At 40.5% G+C, this 14,134-nt stretch overlaps 1 protein-coding gene across 1 annotated transcript in view; it reads right to left on the reverse strand.

Moving 5' to 3' along the window:
- LOC107556949 (oxidation resistance protein 1-like) overlaps positions 1-14,134 on the reverse strand; it is a 132,827-nt gene that overhangs the window by 21,710 nt on the left and 96,983 nt on the right. The window contains exons 6-8 of the mRNA XM_016240219.1: positions 12,198-12,350; positions 5,739-5,923; positions 2,229-2,878 (exon numbers count right to left, since the gene is read on the reverse strand). Of these exons, the coding sequence (XP_016095705.1) occupies positions 2,229-2,878; positions 5,739-5,923; positions 12,198-12,350 (988 nt within the window). The remainder of the gene's footprint in view (positions 1-2,228; positions 2,879-5,738; positions 5,924-12,197; positions 12,351-14,134) is intronic.

Below are 14,134 nucleotides of genomic sequence, written 5' to 3' on the forward strand. Positions count from 1 at the left end.
CTGTTTGTTTCTCCCCACGGCGATGGAAATAGCCGCTCAGTTCTCTGCCTTAGCCCGCCGAGATCTCCCCTTCTTCGAGCACACCTGGGAATTCTACAGGCTCGCCGGGGCAGCGGCATTGGATGACTCCACCATCAATTCTCTGTTCTGGCTCGGGGCCAACTACCATCGCCCCGTGGACCTCCCAGGGATCTTTCGGTGTCTGGGGTGTGTCCGGGCCCGAGCCAGAACCAGACCGCTGTCAAGCCCGCCGGCCACTGCTCATTTAAGTTCGCCGGCCGCTCCAAAGTCAAGCTCGCCGGCAGCTCCAAAGCCAAGTCCACAGGCTGCAGCTCCCTCAAGCCCGCTGGCCACGGCATTCTCAAGCCCGCCGGCTGCCCCGAAGTCAAGTCATTTGAAAGGCTATTGTTGGCTTAGGTCTGTTTTTATAACCACAAAAGATATAATCTTAATACTTATTTGTAAATTATTATTTTAAGTAACAAAACCATGGTTAATTTGCGGTTACCATGGCTACAAGAACCATGATTTTTGGTTTTATTCGTGTTAAAACCATGGCTAATTTTCGTAAGGGAACATGGAAACTCAGAGAGAATATTAGATTCGTTGATGGTGGGGAAATTATTACCGACATTAAAACACGTTATTAACGTCAACAGCCAAAAAAGTTTTACAGGATTTTGAATGTGCCTGAAAGTGATGCACAGGCTTCGTTTTCACTTTTTTTTTCTTATCTCGGCGCTGGATTGCTGATGTCTTTTCACAGGCATAGTTGTCCATCAATTATGACCATTTGCATTCAGCCGCAAACATGAGGTACAAGCGGTAGCGAGCGCGGATGCGGGAATCACGTTTTTTAATTTTTTATTTGAGCAACTGGGATGGTGCCCCCCCTGGGAGTTGGTGCCCTACGCAAACTGTGGACTCGGCGGTACTGATCTCCATTTCTCCAACTACGGGCTAGGCAACAGGTCAAACATAACATGTGCGCTGCATTAATCACGCGTTAATAAAATTAGTGCCGTTAAAATTAGTTTGTGTTAACGTGTTATTAACATGTTAATTTTGACAGCCCTAATAACATTTTTTAACTGACCCCTAACATTTGAGTGTATTTGATATTGTAATTGTAGTGTATTTGGTATTTGGTATAGATTTTTTTTTTTTTGGAAACCAAGACAGAACCTAACATAAGAGCATGCTTTTTGCTGAGGCTACACCTCTGCTACATCAGTATCAACACAAAATCGACACCTCAGGCAATATATAAACAGCCTTGGGTGACTGATAAAATACATACTATTTCTGTCAACAGATTTAAATCAATGTCAACATCCTGTGATTAATCCCATTATTTCTAGTTAATATATTTTCAGCTATACTTTTAAGGAAAGAACTGCCTGTAGTTTCTGCTGTGTGTTGTAATGTTAGTGTGTATGTGCAGTTGTCATGTTTGATGGGCTTTAGCTTATCTCTCGGTCAGAGAAAGGGCTGCTGGCACAGTCTGGCCTCGACAGATCAAAGCAGCGTGTAAAAGCCATGGTCAAGTGTCCCTGCGCTCCCTCAGGTGAAAACAGGTGAGCCACTTTTCATTTCGAAGCACCTTTCAGCTCACTTTTTACACAATATAAAGTTCTTTCTCTCTCTCTCTCTCTCTCTCTCTCTCTCTCTCTCTCTCTCTATATATATATAATTGTATAAAATAAAATAAATTGATAAACAGTAAAATATATAAACAGATTAAAATGTTCATATTTAAAAACGGTTTAAAAAGTAGGATTTTGAGTTTTAACATTTCATCCATTTTTATCATATATAAAACAAATTTATAATTATTTATAATTAAATAATTCAAATTAAATTAAATATAAAATGTTTAAAATGTATTATATTTAAGGTTTATTATACATAAAATAATTCTATTAAATAATTATAATTCTATTAAAATTATTATATTTATTATAATTCTATTATTAATTTACATCTAATAATACAATATATATTTAATGCACACACACAATCATTTATATATATATATATATATATATATATATATATATATATTCTAGACTATTCATATATATTAAATAACTATTAATTAAATTAATAATTAATCATTAAGCATAACACATAAATGTATAAAAACCCTATGACCCCTCTAAAAGGTGTTAATCACAGACTGGTAAGTAGCACAAATTGCAGAAATATTGGAGAAGATGTTGTCGTACCCTCAGCAGAGCTCAGTGTCTGGCTGCTCTTAGACTGTTGGTCGTTCTCTCTCTGGGCCTGCTGGACACTCTCTCGCTGTTCCTTGGCTTGTTGCATAGTGTGACTCTTCCACATCTTTCTCAGCTCCTCTACATCCGTCTCTGAATCTCGAGTACCATCTCTGGTCAGTTTAGCCCCATCGGGGCTGCTTTCCTGTCCCGAGGCCTCCCCTGCTCCTGGGGCCAAGCTTTGAGAACCTAAGGAGGGGGCGACTCCTTCGGTCTGGCAGTGGGGTGGTTGCTGGTGGTCCCTGCTGGTGGGTGTGCTTGGCTGTTCCTGGCTGGGTTGTTTGGGCTGGGCAGTTTCGCTGGCTGGTTCTCCCTCCTCTGGCTTTTTCTCCTCCTCCTCTGAATGGCTGCCCTCAGCCGTCTGAGGTTCCTGAAGGAGGGTCTGCATGGATTGGGACGAGGCTCCTGATGACTTGTCCTCCTGCTGTAGCTCCTCTGTGGACTGCCGCTCCTCCAGGATGGGCGAGAGCTCTGACTCTGTGAAGACGTCCTCTGAGATGGAGCCCTCGGTGCTGCGGGGGGCAGTGCTGGCGCTGTCATAACCCTCCCGCAGACGCTGATCTGTTTGATGAGAGCTTCCAGAGAACACGGCTTCAAAATCCCTGTGGCACAAACAGAGAGAATGAGAGATGCACCTTCTAGAAAACTAATATTGCATATCTAAAGGTGTCTTTACTGCTCTATGATGTGGCTTTGGTTCAACTTCATAATATTCTTCAATGGTAATAGCATAAATAATCATTCACAGATACCATTGTATGCACCACACTTAACTTAGTTATGTCTGAAATAACATGAAATAATAAACAAAACAATAGAAGGACTGCACCATTTAAATGTTAAATGTTAAACTATGTCTATTCTATCTACTTTTTTTACTTTTTAATTATTATAAAAATAACAATAGCCTGACCCTCTAACACCAGCTCTCTCTATTCTATTTTCTTTTCTATCTAATTTATATTCTTTTTATTTATGATTTAAAAAAGAAAGGAAAAAAAAAAGCCTTGCTATGTGAACTGCGCTCCTCCAGGATGGGCGAGAGCTCTGACTCTGTGAAGACGTCCTCTGAGATGGAGCCCTCGGTGCTGCGGGGGGCAGTGCTGGCGCTGTCATAACCCTCCCGCAGACGCTGATCTGTTTGATGAGAGCTTCCAGAGAACACGGCTTCAAAATCCCTGTGGCACAAACAGAGAGAATGAGAGATGCACCTTCTAGAAAACTAATATTGCATATCTAAAGGTGTCTTTACTGCTCTATGATGTGGCTTTGGTTCAACTTCATAATATTCTTCAATGGTAATAGCATAAATAATCATTCACAGATACCATTGTATGCACCACACTTAACTTAGTTATGTCTGAAATAACATGAAATAATAAACAAAACAATAGAAGGACTGCACCATTTAAATGTTAAATGTTAAACTATGTCTATTCTATCTACTTTGCTTACTTTTTAATTATTATAAAAATAACAATAGCCTGACCCTCTAACACCAGCTCTCTCTATTCTATTTTCTTTTCTATCTAATTTATATTCTTTTTATTTATGATTTAAAAAAGAAAGGGAAAAAAAGCCTTGCTATGTGAACTGCATTAGACTAACCGGGACTTATCACAGCACTTATATATTGTAGCTCTTTTGTTGGTTCAATTGCTTCTATTGTCCTCATTTGTAAGTCACTTTGCGTCAGCTAAATGATTAGTGAAAGTGAAAGTAAATGTACATGTGTTCTTAAAATGTGTGCATTCAGTTTTCTCTGAAAAATGGTAAGGGTTTAATCAGTCCACACTGCAATGCAACAAGAAAGTGAAAAACTTACAAATAAATATGGTAAAATAATTATTAATATAATTATAATAATTCTATATTCATAACAATAATAATAATTCAATAATAATAATAATAATGTAAAAAAAACATTACTTATTTAATTGTGGGTTTATTATTATTGAGAAGCTTCATTCAGTTTTCTCCAAAAATTTTAAGGGTTTAATCAGCCCACATTGCAATGCTCTGTAAAAGGAAATAAAGACAAATAATATTGTAAATATAAAAAGAATATGTTTTTATTCACATTATTATTATTATTATTGTTGTTGTTTTTGTTAAGAAGCTTCAGTAAAAATAGTAATAATTTTTCCTTCTTTTATTCACATTATTTTTAATTAGAGGTTTCAATAATTAGAATATTATTGAATTCTGTAATACTAACAATAACAACAATGCTAAGAATGATTGTTTCCTATTTTTATTTCCTTTTTTAAATGAATTTTTAAAATTTTAATTAAAATGTAAAGATACTGTAAAAACTGTGAAGACTTAATACAACAACATAATACAAACCCACTTCCAAACAACATGATGTTGTGAAATTTCAGTGACTAAGGTAATGTGACAACCATAGCGTGCTGTGCACGAGAATCAACTTTTGATTCTCTTATGCCCTGTTTCTCACTACTGTGATATTTCTGTGTCATATTAAAAAGTCTAAAATGCACAGACTTCTTATCATGATATGTCATGTCAGATGTGGCTTCTGTACTGCAGTAAAGCCACAGCTTGAGACATCTGAAACACAAGTGCACAATGACGTGTGTCTGTCTGGATGGTAGGTGGGAGGTGGATAGAAGTACATAATCAAAACCCTTTGGAGCAATTAATAAGAGTACAAGCCAACATAAAAGTGCATAAATGAAAAGTAGGTCCCTCTGTCTGTACATCTGCACGATCAAAGGCGTCTATGCTTCACATCCACACCTGCGACCCTGCAGTGAACCCCGTCTGACTGGTGAACCAACCAACACAGCTCTGAGCTGAATAAAACACATCATCATTCATAAACTAACAGAGGATATAAATATCTGGGGGTGGAAACACTGCAAAAAAAAATTTAACTTCTTATTACAAATCGAAATGGGTGAGTAATTCAGACGTAGGCAGCTGAATTCATGCTTCATTAGCCTTAAGAGTAAAAATCCATTTCCTGTATAATAAAGCTGAACAGTAGATATCTGAAATAATTATACATGCACACCGCAAACAAAATATTGACTTATCACATGAGAGATCTTCAATCTAGAAAAGACATCTGAAGATGAATCCAATTAATAACATGTAACGCTTAACATGTAACTACTAGTCTGGTGGCTCAAGTCGTTTTTTATAATTTAGTTTTTTGGCCTTTGCACCACTTATAGTAAAGCGAGGACAAGAATGGGCATGGGCATGTGAATCCTAATTAATAATAAGTTTCCGATTCGTTCAAGAACAATGTTTTGCAAATTCAGAATGATTAATTTTGATTGGATTCACAATAATATTCAATTTCGATTAATTATCTGATTCTGTATTTTATTAAATGCATTTATAGAATTATTTAAATACTAACATGTCTTAGCCAAGTAAAAGACAAACAACTAACTCTATGCTGTGTCAGTATGAAGCGAGAGGTCTTACGGTGGTATGGAGTCACGGATCTTGCTGTCGGTGATCTCTCTGTAAACGGCTGCAGACTGAACCTCATCCAGTGGACACATGATGCCGTACTCCTCACAGCCTCTCTCCAGAACCAAAGGGTCTGTCCGGTGAGGGTCAAACATGATGTTGTTGGGCGTCACCAGCAACACCCCACTAACAACACCCTGTGACATGACACAAGAACGCCACATGACAGTCAGTCAGTTTATCGGTTAAAGTCAGTTCATTGTTGATTCAGTGATACCATCATCCAGCTCAGTTCAGTTCTCTTCCAATAGTGTCTGTGCAGTCAAGTCAACAATGTTGCCAGAGATTGTGTCCCCAACTAAGCAAGCCAAATGTAAACAGGACAGAACCGAATTCAGTTCCCTTGCAGTCGGTCACGTGCAACGTATGTCGGAACTGACTGACGAATTGGGGATTGCTTTGGGAGACCAATCTACTTCGAGTGTAAAAAAAAACGAGCCAATGCACATTGGCATGCGATAATTGCCACAGCTGCTCTGCGCTGCAGCGCAAATATTTAATGAGCAGCCGGTGATTCGCATTTTTGCTTTTCGCTTCGGACCCGAACACATGTGCTGTTCCTACTTGTGTTTTTACTTTGGAAAGTGGTGGAAGACAAGCTGCTCGTTTAGGAAGGAGCCTCTGCGTGTCTGGTGCGGGTGTGATGGTGCTGACAGTGTTGCCGCAATTGCCGCACATCACGATGCAGTTGATGGTAAGTCTCTTGGTAAGCATGACCTGGTCGTCAGGTTCCTTAGAGGGGCGAGGAGGTTGAACCCTCCTCGTCCTACCTCGGTACCCTCTTGGGACCTGTCTCTGGTGCTCACGACACTGCAGAGACCTCCCTTTGAACCTTTGCAGTCAGCTGAGTTGAAAATTCTGTCACTAAAGACAGTTCTCCTGACTGCATTGGCTTCCATCAAGAGGGTAGGGGACCTGCAGGCATTTTCGGCTGATGAATCGTGTCTAGAATTCGGGACAAAGTGTATGTTGCCGCAATTGCCGCACATCACGATGCAGTTGATGGTAAGTCTCTTGGTAAGCATGACCTGGTCGTCAGGTTCCTTAGAGGGGCGAGGAGGTTGAACCCTCCTCGTCCTACCTTGGTACCCTCTTGGGACCTGTCTCTGGTGCTCACGACACTGCAGAGACCTCCCTTTGAACCTTTGCAGTCAGCCGAGTTGAAAATTCTGTCACTAAAGACAGTTCTCCTGACTGCATTGGCTTCCATCAAGAGGGTAGGGGACCTGCAGGCATTTCGGTCGATGAATCGTGTCTAGAATTCGGGCCGGCCAACTCTGTTGTTGTCCTGAGACCCCGGCCTGGATATGTGCCCAAGGTTCCTACCACTCCCTTCAGGGACCAGGTAGTGAGCCTGCAAGCACTGCCCTCGGAGGAGGCAGACTCAGCCCTAGCTTTTCTCTGTCCCGTCCGCGCTCTGCGGCTGTACGTGGACAGAACACAAATCTTCAGAACCTCAGACCAGCTCTTTGTCTGTTACGGAGGCCAGCAGAAGGGGAAGGCTGTCTCCAAACAGAGGTTAGCCCACTGGATAGTGGATGCTATTGTCTTGGCTTACTAATCCCAAGACGTGCCTTGCCCATTCACAGGGCTCGCAAAATTGCTAGCCCGACGTCCCAGGGCTATTGTGTTTTCCAGTCGGGCTACCAAAATGTATCACCACTCTGCCCTTAAATGGTATAAGAAATGTCTTAATTATAATTTCAAGAGGTCTTACAGTTGGGGACAGAAAGACAAGAGTTGCGATACGGCTGGATTAAACTTCAAAAGGCAATGATGTCATTGCATAAATATGAGCGGTGCACGTTTCAAGTCAAAACGCGGCGTAGATGTCTTTATTTGAATGTATCTGAAGGGAACCGACTGTCCTCAGAAATGTGTCATTGACATTTTAATTAAATTTTACCTATAATTCCTGATAAAGCAGCATTTATGAGCGCGGAGCTGCTTTGTGAACAGCCGTTACCGGGGAAACTGCAATATTTCAGCGCTCCTAAAGTGCCACCTCGTGGCAGAGAATGAATTTGCATTTCCAACAAGCCTTTCTTGCGGTTTATGGTCAGATCAATGCAAATATCAACTCATGTTTTTACGCAGCAAACACACAGAGTTGTAAATGAGAAAGAAGTTAATGTGCCTTCTAAAAATCTAAACAATTGAGATTATTAATTGAGATTAAATTAATTTATACGTTTTAAATTGACAATAATTTATATGCTTGATTTATCGCTTTTCATAAAAATGGTCTAAAGGCTGAAATGCTGTTGTATAAAATGTTGGTTTTTGTGAAAACCTGTATCTGAACTGTAAATCATGTAGCCTAATTTTGTGGCTCAATACTGTATGTTACCATAGACATTGTCCAACCCCACTCATACTGTGTTCATTTTACTTGTGCAGCTCTTAAAATGGGTCATAAATTGCCTTAAATGTATTTTTTTAAATTCTGCAGATACCCTGTAAATAGTGAAATAAAATTCCTTCCTTCATATTTGTTGATATGTGTGTATGGAAAATATTTTTGATTGACATTTAAACTCCTATCTGATTTTCTATATTTAAAAAAAAAAAAGGTATTTTTTTATTTGGGCTAGTTAAATAAATTTTTGGGCTACCAAAATCTGAAGAGTACCTGCCCGAAGGGCTACCAGGTATTTTGAAATTTTGTGAGCCCTGCCATTCAGGTTGCGAGCACACTCAACTAGAAGTGTTGCTTCCTCCTGGGCGCTGGCTCAAGGCGCCTCGCTGACAGATATTTGTAGAGCTGCGGGCTGGGCGACACCTAACATGTTCGCTAGATTCTATAGCCTCAGTGTAGAGCCGGTATCTTCCAGTGTACTCGCCCCTAGTGGCCAGTAGCATGAAGGGCCCGTTCTAGTGTCGGCTTGCAATGCCACTTCCACCCGCTGGACCGGATACGTGCGTCTATTGCTCCAGTAGAGTTCCCCAGAAATGGCTAACCCTGTGAGTTCCTCTGTCACCCCCCGGCAGTCAGACGTGGTGGAGCGTCTGACGCCAGGCCTATACTCGTATGTGTTGTGGAACCTGTGTTAGGCTGGGTGTCCATATGTAGTGGTCCCTGCGGCAATCCCATATGTGTATTCTTCCACGGTAAGGCTACCCAGGACGGCTAGCCTGTGTCTTTCCCCCGACAGAGCCCGCTCTGTCATCTCTGCTGGTGTTCTTTCCCCCATAGAACTAGGCTGGAACCACCCCAGAGACTTCCATATGTTTTATTACCCTAATTGGCTAGTCCATATGTGTAACCGCCACATTTTACTTCCTACGGGCAGGATGTGGCCTCCGCAGCGTCCCCTTCTCTTCTAGGGCACGCTTCCCAGCATTATCCAAATAGTCACACTGAGTGGGTCTTGCGGAACAGTAGTGACTGACCTTCTCTGCTTAGAGCCCTGACTCCCGCTCCAACAGTTGGGGGCGGTCCAGGAGTCTCAAGCAGAGCGCTGGAAGGGCCAGAGACAGTGGCGTGTTGGTAGATATCTCTAATTCGTCGTCAGTTCCAACGTACGTCGAACGTGACCGACTGAAAGGGAACGTCTCTGTTATGTATGTAACCCTCCTTCCCTGAAGGAGGAAACGGAGACGTAAGTCTCGTCACCATAGTCATTGTACCTCCGCTGTACAGCCGAGTCACTAGCTCGGCTCCTCAGCGGAAAAGCAAATATGCGACGCACCGGCTGCTCATTAAATACTCGCGCTGCAGCGCAGAGCAGCTGTGGCAATTATCGCATGCCAATGTGCATTTGCTCGTTTTTCTTACACTCGAAGTAGATTGGTCTCCCAAAGCGATCCCCAATTCGTTGGTCAGTTCCGATGTACGTCTCGGTTCCCTCCTTCAGGGAGTGAGGGTTACATACTGTACGTAACCGAGACGATTTCATTAATGTTCTTAATGACATTTTAGTGTAACAACATTATTAAAGATAAAAGATGTCTGATTCAATATTAGAATATTAGAAAGCCAAGTCCTGAGTTGGGGATGGAGGAGGGTTATTTGCTCCAAAGCATGCGAAAGCAGTATCAAATAATACTGAATAGATCTTATATAGGAGTGCTGTGATAGGCGTCGTATTCCTATAGGTAGACGTGGATCAGTTGAGAGTCAGCAGATGCAAGCTTGACTCATGTTACCTGCCAGAACTAATACTACGCAATTAGTTACTAATTGCTGGGCAATTTTTGATCAAAAGTTAGGTATTCTACTGAGCAACTGATTATATCTACACCTGTGCCTAATTTTGTACTTGACACACTCTGAGGAAGGCTGGATGGCCGAAATGCATCAGTGTGCAGTGTTTTAGTCATTTTTAATGTTTCTACAGTGAGCCATGTTTGAATAAAGGCTTTTTAACATTTTGGAACTGGAAGAAGTGCCTTGGATTCGTAGTTTCTATAGACAAAAGTTAGGTATGTTGAACCAAAACATTTAAACAGGGGCCATTTCTTGACAATTAAAAGTGCTACATACCCCACTGAATCATTCAGACATAATACAGACAACATTGAAACCACTAGGGAGAGAATCATCAGAAGACTTATTTCTTTGCACAAAAGAGGACAGTGGTACAAGAAGAATACCAAATCATTGTTTTAAGTGTGAAAATCTAACAAAAATAAAACAGAAATTCTAAAATAATTGTGACTTGTGACAAGGCCCCTGAAATAATCAGACCTGCACTTTTATTTTGTGATCAGTGATTTTTTTTGCTAGGAAAAGAACAGGGATATGCCAAGCAAGTGTCTTGACACTACAGTAAGAAGTGCCTGGTTCCCACAGTGAAGTTCAGTGGTAGTAAAGCTCTTTTATAGGGATGTATGAGTGCTGAAGGTGTGAGGGAGTTGAGCTGTCATGAATTCACATACCATTGTGTGATTTAATACAAAACATGAAACAGAAGATGCTATCTTCTCCTCATTCCCTGCATTGTTGGGCACTTTTTCAACATGACAATGAATATATACATTTTCCCAAGGCGAAAAACCTTCAGTGACCAAGAATTTCACCCAGCCTTAAGGCTCTTGAGCACCACAATAAAGATCAAGGCACTTATGGAGGTTGTCCTCAAGCGGTTAAACAGGACAGAACTTGTACACACAATGTCAAGAAGGGTCAAAGCAGTATACTTAAAGTTATGGAGGACATACTAAGTACTAGAATATTACATGTTTGCTGAATTTAATCAAGGATATACTCATTTTTGCATCCCTACATTTAAACAAAACTGGCTACTATATTTATTTTACTGATATTAATGACATATTCCCTGTTTTTATTAAGTATGTTTAAAACATTTACATTTTTATCATTAAGAAAATGTATGCTGATTTACTGATTTATTCTGATTTATGCACACTACACACACACACAATATAAAATATAATATTTCATAAATATATTCATCACTAAAAGTTGTCAGTGAGTTCATTCATCAAGGATCCATCAAACAGATTAAAACAGCTCTGAATTGTTCTTTTTGAATAAGTAAACCCAGCCCGGGGTCGTCACATGTGGTTGCCGCAAGCCGGCCGGCCGGCCGGCCGCTCCGTTCTCAAGCCCCGCCGCCTCTGCTCACTCTAGCCTGCCGGCTGTTCCTCACTCAAAACTGCCGGCTTCCGCTCACTCTAGCCCGGCCACCGCTCACTCTAGCCCGCCGTGTGTGACGCTGTGTTTCATTGTGAAAGCTCTTTTATAATGGGTTTTAATGTTTTTGTCTCGTCGCTCCGGCCGGACAGGGCATCACAATATGGTAAGGGACGTAACATTTCCGTCACACGCTTGAAGTATTCGGCCAATCACAACGCACTGGATAGCTGGCCAATCAGAGCACACCTCGCTTTTCAGACCGATGAGCTTTGTAAAAATCGACGCGTTTCAGAAAGGCGGGGCATACAGGAGAAACAATAATGTATAGTATGTGGAAAATAATGTATTTTTTGAACCTTAAACCGCATAAACACATTTCATTACACCAAATAATGTTCTTTTTAGCAACATCATATGACCCCTTTAATTACAAGAACAGGTTCATAAGAGTCACTTGTTCGTGAATCAGATGACACTGGTCACGCAGTAGAGTGAATTCACTCTATAAATGCTGGGGTGACTCTGAGGGCAGGCATGATTTGACAGTGTGAGAGAAAATCATTTTTGCATTAACAGCATTACACTCGTCAGGCATAGAGTATTCACTAAAGAGAACAGATCAGTGCTGGAGACAGCAAATCAACTCCCACACTTTAAGCAAAACTTGGAGCTCCTTGCTGCTTTGCAGTCTCCAGAGGATGGAGGAAAAGCAGGGTTCTTATTAATGACTAACTTGAGGACTCCTCCTTAAGTTAACTTTTGTGCAACTTCGGAGATGTTGCCACTAGAAAAGTCAATCGCTGACTCACCTTGCCATCTGTGATGTACTTGCAATTGATTTTGAGGAACTTCTCTGTCAGTGCCTCTTCTTCCTCCGAGGTGGAGGAAACCCCACGGGAGGGCCGCAGGGCAGAGAAGACTGGAGGGGCAGGAGCATCGGAGCGAGGTGGACCATTGGAGTCCTGAGAGACAGAGATGGGACAGATTACAGGGAGAAAAAAGAAACACCAGCCACTCATCCACCCATCACATTGTCTTCATTACATAAAAATTACTTTGGTTATTATATGACGATTAAGTTTCTGACACAATGGCTGAGGGAGAAGCAGCAAATTTGACATCTTTCTCTCTTCTGACCAATGACTTTCCTCTTTTAGAAAGTCAATTCACCTTTATTTCTATAGTACTTTATGCAAAACAGACTGTGCCAAAGCAGATTCACAGAGATAAACACAAAATCGCAGAAGCAATTCAGTTCAGACAGTTCAGATTCTGCTGTAAAGAAGCTCTGCAAGACAACAGTGTCATTATTGAGCTCAAGTTAGTTCAGATCAATAACAGCGTGAAGTTAATCGATCAGCGTCAATGTTGCAAGATGTGATTCAGCAGTAAAGCAGCGCTACAGAAAACAACAGTGCCATCATCCAGTGGTGTCATATGGGTCGTATCGATAAATTACTGAAAGTGAAATGTCTTTTACACCACAACTAAGCAAGCCAAAAGGTGACAGTGGCATGGAACCCAAACACATCAGGTGACAGAAATCGAGAAAAAAAACCTTGGGAGAAACCATGACCAGTTCTTCTTTGGCCTAAGCAAACAAACATGGCGTGTTATTGATTGAGGTACGTCACACCAGTTGTTAAGTGGGAAAATTAAGAGTTAAAAAGAAAAAAAGTGACAGAAATGCTAGAAAATCATAGATATTTTCTTTTACTGTTGGGGCTAATTTATTGGGGCAAATGGGAACGCAAAAATTATATTTGTTGTAGTTTCCATTCACCACCACAGAAGTTTTCCCAACTATGAAGACTTCTGTTTATGAGAATGCTGGAAATGCGAAAACTTTTTTTTGACAATAGTGTTGGTTTATACCACAGTTGTACTGTGTAAAAATAACTGCAGTAACTATGGTAATTTGGTGGAAAATACAACCGTAGGAAAGAAAATCACATATAAGATCTCTAATATTTTAGTCTTTTTTTTTCTTCAAGAAATTAGATTATACTGAGAGTAAACTGTGCTCAAATTTGCAGATGTGCCACCAAAAGTCAGAAATATCAATTTGAACTTAAATATTTTTCAATAGACCAATTATAGGTTTGTAAACATTCCGGATGCGCGAGCATCATGGTTGCAGAAAACCCGGGAGAGATAGCCTTTACGGCTAGAGAATTTCAGGGATGGGTACAAAATAGTTAGGTTTAAAAAGATTATAAATTATATTGATTAGATGTCATTTTCAAAATGTTCTCCGCATATTACAAGAGCTTGTCACCCAGCGATAAGCACTGTTATGCAATGAAATTGACGTTAGAGAGTGGGATAGTCTTACAGATCCGAAACAGGGATGACGTTTGTTGTGGGCGGAGCCTATCTGGAGGCAGAAAATTACGGTTTTCAAGCGGCAGTCTATAGAGCCATGGAATAAAAGAATAAAAAAAGGTAAATTTGATTTTATATTTCAAAATTCTGACTTTATTCTCGCAATTCCGAGATTATATCTCACAATTCTAATAAGGAAAAACAGCTTGTCATTCTTTTTTCCCTCAGATTTGACAAACTCACTATTTTTGAGTTAAGTCGAGTTATAAAGTTTGAATTAGGAGATATAAACTTTAAAATAATATTTCATGCTGTAACTGTAGGGCTAATACAATACGTCCCCTATGAACAGCATATGTGAATATTATGTAGACCTATTGTTTAAATCGAATTTATGCTTTAAAAGTAGAGTAATCATAAC

The sequence above is a fragment of the Sinocyclocheilus grahami genome, unplaced genomic scaffold, assembly GCF_001515645.1.
Source record: "Sinocyclocheilus grahami isolate Dianchi unplaced genomic scaffold, SAMN03320097.WGS_v1.1 scaffold585.1, whole genome shotgun sequence".
NCBI lineage: Eukaryota > Metazoa > Chordata > Actinopteri > Cypriniformes > Cyprinidae > Sinocyclocheilus > Sinocyclocheilus grahami.